The 7,921-nt window shown below is 42.0% G+C and overlaps 1 protein-coding gene across 2 annotated transcripts in view; it reads left to right on the top strand.

Annotated features, from left to right (window-relative positions):
- The first annotated feature begins 431 nt into the window (after positions 1 to 431).
- The window catches only part of LOC122929447 (adhesion G protein-coupled receptor E1-like), a 46,736-nt gene continuing 39,246 nt past the window's right edge, over positions 432 to 7,921 (top strand). For both annotated transcript variants that reach the window (XM_044283020.1, XM_044283019.1), the window contains exons 1-2: positions 432 to 464; positions 7,500 to 7,535. In XM_044283020.1, coding sequence (XP_044138955.1) covers positions 434 to 464; positions 7,500 to 7,535 — 67 coding nt within the window. In that variant the 5' untranslated portion in view covers positions 432 to 433. The remainder of the gene's footprint in view (positions 465 to 7,499; positions 7,536 to 7,921) is intronic.

Raw genomic sequence — 7,921 nt, 5'->3', positions numbered from 1 at the left:
GATGTAAATCCTCAAACAGTCCATTTTAATTCCAGGTTGTCAGGCGCCAAAATACGGGTGAATACTTTTGCAAGGCACTGTAGGTAGTCTGAGAAGCTTTCTGTTCCTTTCCCAGTTAATGTGATTTTTTTTTCTGAAATAGAGGGTGGCTTTATGCTGATTATGCTGAAAGGAACATTGTGATTTACCCCCTAGCCCCCCCCCCACACACACACACACACACACACACACCTCCATGTAACCCTTGTCCATACCATGCTGTGATTTCCCTATTAAGCCTTAATTTGTAAATTAAAACTTCTCCTTAATTATGAGTCACTGTGTATTATGAGAGGAAGTGCTATGTAACCCATAATGTCATCACCAGAGTGGATATCCATGTAGAGAACACTTCTCTATTTCTAGCTCTCACTTCTATACATCTCTGGTCACAATGCAGACCTCACGAAGACTCCTATTTTATGGTGAGTAGCTTGGATTTAGCAGTTTCTCAAAAATGAGGGTGGCAAATACAGATGCAGCAGAGCTGTACCTTTGTATACTGGGTTGAGCTGAAATTCCCTATATATCGGAAGATGTGTTAGTGCAAAATTCAGCAACTAAAAGGGGTGTATGAATGTGGTTATTGTAAACTTTAGAGCCCCAGAAAACTAAAATGTATTCTCCAGAAATCACTTCATAATGTTACGAAATTTGGTGGTGAGCCCACAAAATCATTATACGCTTACTGGTTTATCAAAGGCCCCTCCACTGGGCTAGGTTGTCCATACCTTGTACTGATGAGGGCTAGCAAGGCTTACAGGGCTTTTCTCATCGTAGACATTTATGGCATATTCACCTATCTCCAGAACAGATATCCTCTAACCCTCTGTCCTGCCTGGTGCCACCGTTGCTCTTAATAGACAGGTGACCACATGTGCACAGATCTCTCCAATCACTTCTATGGGCAATCCAAAAACAGCCATGCAAAAATGTTTTTTGAACTCCTATAGAAGTACATGAAGAGAACCATTCATGGTGGCCAGGAGGTGGGATTGGGTGGAGGACCCTTGTACTGGAGAGGGGTGCAGGTTGCAGAGGCAGGACCCACATCTATTAGACACTGATGGCACAGCTCTTCTAAGATGAGAATACCCCTTTGAACAGTTGTATAGATATGGTAGAAATGTCTATATGTGGTTACTGGACTAAACTGACTCCTCGTTTTTGGGATTTGTAATGGATGCATGCAAATGCTTTTTTATTTTAATGGATGTTTTTGGTAGAATTGTCTGTACTGATGATGCTCTTGTGTGAGCCGCAGATTAAGCAGTAAGGACGGGTTTACATTGCTGTTTATTTTTCCATTCTTCTGATCCGACAGAAGAACAGAAAAATAAAGAAAAAAAAATGGACCCTGTATTTTAAGCATTCGTTATGCATATCTGGCATCCATTTTAGCCTTTTCCGTCTGCGATCTGTTATTTTGGATGGAAAAAAAACTGTTCTCCAAGCAATACTTTTTTTCCGTCTAAAATAACAGATCTCAGAGAGAAATGGCTAAAACGTAAGCCAAATGAGCATAATGCATGCTTAAAATACGGGATCCATTTTTTTTCTTATTTTCCTGTTTGCTGACGGATCAGAAGAAATAAACTGTGATGTGAACCAGTCCTAACCAACACACAGACAGGCTGCCTAGGTCCTCAATGTTTAGTTTGAGACAGCACACCAAATGAGCTTCCAAAAATGTATATTTTTATTGATTTTTCAATGTGGTACATGTTATAGCAACGTTTCGGGCCCAAATTTGGTGCCCTTCATTAAGCTGTGTGATACAGATGTACGGTTTCACGGCGTGCGTGGTGAAATTTGTATTTTATTTTATTTTATTTAATACATTTTTTTTCTCTCTTTTTTTTACCACTTAATAGTCCCACAAGGGGACTATAACAGACTTTATCGTATTTTGATTGCTTTTAAAATGCAATGCATTATCCCTATAGTGCATTACATTTTATTGGCAAAGCTTTTCTAACAGCTGGAGCAGCCTGCTGGAAATTACTGAAGGCTGGTCTGGGGTCTACATCAGATCCCTGCCAGTCTTCACATACATCGGCGCCCTGCGATCGCATTTGCGGGGTGCCCATGGGAGACAGAGGGAGTCCGCTCCCTCTGTCAGCACTTCACATGCGGCGGGCACCACTGCCCGCAGCATGTAAAGTGTTAAACAGCCCGGAACGGCACTCCTGCCGGTCTGGGCTGTTAGAGCAGGGCCTGTGCAGCGGCGGCCCAGCCTAAGGCCCCTTAGTGACTGCCGTAAAAAGGCGTATGGGTGGTCACTAAGGGGTTAAAGGCTTCCGTTTTGCATTCCATCCAGGAATTCCGTTATATTCTGTTATAAATGGAACCTACGGATGGGGTAGAGTTAACACTCCTGAGTTGTGTTATCTAATCTAATCAAACACCTTCAATTGCTTTTCAATGGCTTTTATTTCAAGATAACGCGATGAGTTAAGAAATTTGAGTTAAGAGCTGGAGTGCTAACCCTACTACATCTGTGTAACGGAATGCCATAACGCAAGTGCGAACCCACCCTTACCGAAACTTGGATTCAGCAATCTGACACCGCGTCCCCTTCTGCTCTGTCTTATGGTGGCTTACATTTTTCTCATACCCCCAGATCTGAGAACAGACATGGTGGTGGAGTTGGCATACTTCTTTCCCCACAATGCACTTTCCAGGTCATTCCCCCAGTACCATCACTCCCATTCCCATCTTTTGAGGTTATTAGAGTCTTTCACCCACTCTTGCTGAGAGCGGTGGTTGTACACTGAGCCCTCGGCTCACCCACCCATTTCCTGCATCACTTTGCTATCTGGGTAACACATTTCCTGTCCTCAGAATTACCAACTCTCATTTTGGGCAATTTTAGCATCTCCATAGCCAGCATTATCTCCCCATCTGCCTCCCAACCTCTGTCTCTAATATCCTCTCTTGGCCTTTCACAACGTTCTAACTCCCAGACAGTAATACACATGACCTGGTCTTCTTCCAGCCCTGCTTGGTTTCTGACTTCACCAACTTTCCTCTCTCATTCTCTGACCACAAGCTTCTCTCCTTCACTTTCGCAAATGCTCATCCATCTTAGAATACTCCTACTTATTACACATTCAGAAATCGACATGCAATTGATAATCATAAATGTACTCTTTACAGTCATCATTGTCCCCAATATATTCCCTCTTCTATCCTGATCTGATTGCACAACACTATGACAACCTCAGAAGCACCCTGAATAAAGTAGTACCCCCTACATTGAGAACCTCCAAGCTCTCTCTTCTCATATCTTCCACTCTTCCTTCAAATATTGTGTCATAACCTCATTACATACTATTCTCATCTCATCTACTACCTCTCTGTTAACTCTCTCCTTGACCCATTAAAACCTGTGTTTCTACCCTCTACAGAAACTCCCTCACCAAAGTGACAATTGACCTCCTAACAACTAACTCAAACAATGACTACTTTCTGCTCATTCTCCTGGATCTCTCTAAAGCATCTGACACTATAGACCACCATCTCCTACTCAGCACGCTCCAATCTATTGGTCTTAAGGACACTGCTCTCTTTTGGTTTTCTTCCTATCTCTCTGGCCACTCCTTCAGTGTATCATTCGCTGACTATACTTCTTTTCCTTATGCTCTTACTGTCGGTGTTCCTCAGGGTTCAATCCAATATCCTCTCCTCTTTTATCTTTACATAACCTCTATTGGAAAGACTATTAGTATATTTGATCTTTAGTGCCATCTCTATGCTGACAATACCCAACTATATACACTACTGACAAAAAGTTAGGGATATTTGGCTTTGGGTGAAATTTATGAAAAAAGTTCATGCTACAGTGATATTATATCACGAAAGTAGGGCATTTAAGTAGAAGCAGCAATGATGATTTCCTCATCTCAAACAATTTATTGAAACATAAGCCAACAACAGTGGTGGGTATACCCCCACAAAAAATTTCAATGTCTCAATTGTCATGTGGCCTTGAGCATTAATTACAGCTTGACAAAGACATCTCATGCTATTCACAAGTCAACTTATGGTCTGCTGAGGCATGGCATCCCACTCTTCTTGAAGGGCGGCCCTCAAGTCATTGAAAAAGTCCAGACAACCCCTTTAATGATGTTATTTATGTAGTATGGGCTTGTCACTGTACCATTTACAAAGTGTAGGGCAGTTCTGTATTGACTAGACCCAGCTGTCCACACTGTAACACCACCACCAAAGGCTTGTCTGGTGACAACAGTGGCTCATACATAGCGCTCTCCTTGATGTCTCCAACACTATTGGCGGCCATAATTTCTACTTAGCCTGAATCAAATTTCATCAGTGAACAGCACTGAGACCCACTGATCCCTTGTCCAGCGTAGATGCTCCCTGGCCCACACCAGACGATGACTTCTGTGCCTGGTGGTGTGGTCAGGTACCCATCTAGCATGCAGACCACACTGATGTAAATGGTTTTGAATGGTCTGACGTGACACTTAGGTGCCTCTCACCTCCCTTAAATGTGCCTGGAGTTGTGTGGCATTCATCATCTGGTTCTGTAGGGCATTGTTCTCAATGAAGTGGTCATTATTGTGGGATGTGGCCAAAGGACGTCCACGTCTATGCCTCTGTGACTCTTCCAGTCTCTCTGTATCTCTGTTGCAACCTGCTCTGTGACACTATAAGCTCAGTGGGCACTTCCATCTGAGAACATCCTGCTTGAAGTCTCACAATGGCGAGGTACTGCTGATCAATTGCTAGGTGTCGTCTTGATCTCATGATGTCAAAATGTGAACAGCGTGATGAGGAGGACTATTTGAATACCAATTCTATTTGAACCAGGAAATTTATTGGTCGATTCATGGATCAAATACCTGTTGTGAATTTTGCCGTTAGGCTCCTTGTTGGGGAATAGCAAGTTGTGCAAAAAGTACTGAAACGCTGAACAGTTGGACATATGCATTCAAAAGAGAAGGCCACATTAAGTTCACCTGTAAAGGTTAGAGTGCATTTTAGGTTCATCCTGAAATTTCACCCACAGGCCAAGTATCATTAACTTTTTGTGAGTAGTGTACATCTTCTCTTGACATCACCCCTACAGAACACCACTGACTGTCTGTCTGCTGTCTCCAACATCATGTCCTCTATCTAAAACTTAATCTTTCAAAAACTAAATTTCATGGGTGATATATATACAGCTTTCTGATGCTTTCTGAGCTGTCCTTGATGTCCCCTGCACTGCCAGAGGATGTGCCCAATTTGTCACTAGGTGCAGGCCTCATCTTAAATTAGGCTCATCCTCTGGTGGCTCTGAGCTGCCATATATTTCTGGCTTCATTTGAGCCAGAAAACTAGAGTAATCAATTACAAAAAAGAATACATGGAAAAAAGACAAAATGGCGTACACCAAAAATCACATTGGTTGTTGTGGAGGGCCCAAAGCACCACACGCATCGCCGCTGCTGTGGCTTCTTTAAGGGTAGCGTTCAGACAGGCATACTAATCCGGGTACATTTTAGCATCTATATTGTGGTCTTCATGCCTGGACCAGACTTAGGTTAGCTTGTGATCCTATATATAGTTCAGCAGAACCTCATAGAGGTCGTAACAAATCAGATTCCACCCAAATTTTTTTTAATCCAAACTTTTGGTCATTGGATTTAGGTGAATTTTGGAGAGAAGAAGAAAGAGAGCAAGAGAGAGATGGGGAGAGAGACGGATAAAGAGATACAGCAAAAGAGAGAAAGAGGGAGGGGTGAGAGAAAGAGAGAAGGAGAGAGAAAAATTAGTGAGAAACTAGAGAAAAAATACAGTATGAGAGAGAAAGAGAGAGAAGGGATAAAGTGCAAGAGAGGAGTGGAGAGGGAAAGAGAGTGAGAAAAATTTGTAAAAAATGTAACAACGAAGAAAAAATTGTGTCATACACAAATTTTCATGCTAAGTGGAGTACTTTCAATCCAGGTAGAATCAACTCAGATCTTGACTGAGTCAACTGAATCAAACTGGAACTTGAATTTCTAACAAATACGTATAAAGCCGTCTACAACCTGTCCCCTCCATACATCTCTGAGCTATTTTCCCGATACATCCCCACACGCACTCTCCGATCCTCACAAGACCTTCTCCTCTCCTCTCCTCTTATCACCTCTTCTCAAAATCGTCTCCAAGATTTCTCCCGTGCATCCCACATACTCTGGAACTCACTACCACAACATATCAAACTCTCACCTACTGTGTCCTTCTCCCATACCATGTAGATTGTAAGCCCTCACGGGCAGGGCCCTCTCTCTTTCTGTACCAGTTTGTAACTCGTCTTGTTCATGCTTAATGCAATTGTCTGTATTCTGTATGTGCACCGCTTATCATATGTACAGCACTAAGGAATGAATGGCGCTTTAATAATAAATAATAATTGAATTTTGAGTGATCCACTCATCTCTAGTCGTTAACGCATCCGAAAGCTGTCTTATATAGGTTACAGTAAATCAAGGCAACGAACAACGAAAAAATATACATATATTTTTTTAGAAATTTTTTTTTTCACCTGTTTCACCTTTTAGTCTGTCTGGTCTAGTTTGCATTTTTTGCTTTTGCACACCAGATGTTATGTGTGTATAACAGGATATGCTAAAAATCTATCCCCCTGCTGTAATGATATACTTAGACTACCTTAAAAAAAAAGTCACAGAAATACAGTAGTGCCTCTTAACCGTCCTGCTGGGTGTCAATAGAGGGGTTCATATATTGTCATTAATACACATGTAATGTCTGTCAGGCTGCAGCTAGAGATGAGTGAAGTTTAAAAAACTTCAAGTTGGCGGCTTTGCCAAATTTCACAAAGAAATTAGCTTTGTGGCGAATTACTTCATCACAAAGCACATTTCTTTGTAAGTAGCGGGCGCAATGATGAGGAATGGCGATTGCGCCGTCCCCCTTCATTGAACCTGTCAGATGTTGCGTTCATCGCTGATTTTAGCATCTGAGATAAAAAAAATGTGGGCTTTCAGGGGTTAATTGGTTAACCAGATTTTGCGTGCGATCTTTAATTAAGATGACCGCAGCGGCCTCATCGCGCTCAAATGGATGAGGTGAGTATGATTTTTTTTACCATCATTTCAGGAAAATTGATTAGTTACCACTTAGCATGAGGAGATTCGGCTTCGCGGGGAATCATATTTTCCCTGAAATTCGGATCGAAGTCCACTTCAGATACTTCAATTTGCTCAACATTAGCCGCAGCACCCCTTCTACCAATTCTACTGAATTGATATGACACCATCAATCATGAGAATGGTGGTCCCGTTCCCCTGAATAGAGCAGCAGGTCAAACATCTATTCTCTATGGGACTGCTGAGGATGTTGACTATCTCTGGCGGTCCCATAGAGAATAGATTTTGTGGTACAACCCTTTTAAGATTGCTTGCTGAGACATTAAACCCAAATGTAACAGATTGTTTCTTCTTCAGGTCTCTGCTTCTTCTTGAGCTTCTCTACAGTGATAGGTAAGTCACAAAGGATAGTGTATGGTAAGTCACAAGGGAAAGTGAATATGAATTTTTCTGGTATGTGGGAGTTATATGGTACTTTTATGTGGGCTCTTTAAGGCGTACATGAGTTTTAAAAACATTTTCATAATGGCTGTGAAGGAACAGTTATGTTTGGGCTTCCCAAATGTGTTTTTCAGCCAAATTATTCCCTGTTTCAGCTGCACAGTTAGATGCATTTCTCTCAGAAGTTTCCTTCTGTGGAAGTCTGCCAGCACTGGTACTGCTATGACATCCTTTCCCTTACTTCCCACTATGTTTTTTTTTTCAACTTATACAGACACACAGGAGGCTCCTGTGATGTTCAGAAGCAGTGTAGAAGCAGTTCTTTTATCAGGCTCATA

This window comes from Bufo gargarizans, chromosome 2 (genome assembly GCF_014858855.1).
Source record: "Bufo gargarizans isolate SCDJY-AF-19 chromosome 2, ASM1485885v1, whole genome shotgun sequence".
Classification (NCBI taxonomy): Eukaryota; Metazoa; Chordata; class Amphibia; order Anura; family Bufonidae; genus Bufo; species Bufo gargarizans.
This window is presented reverse-complemented; position numbering and strand designations above follow the sequence as displayed.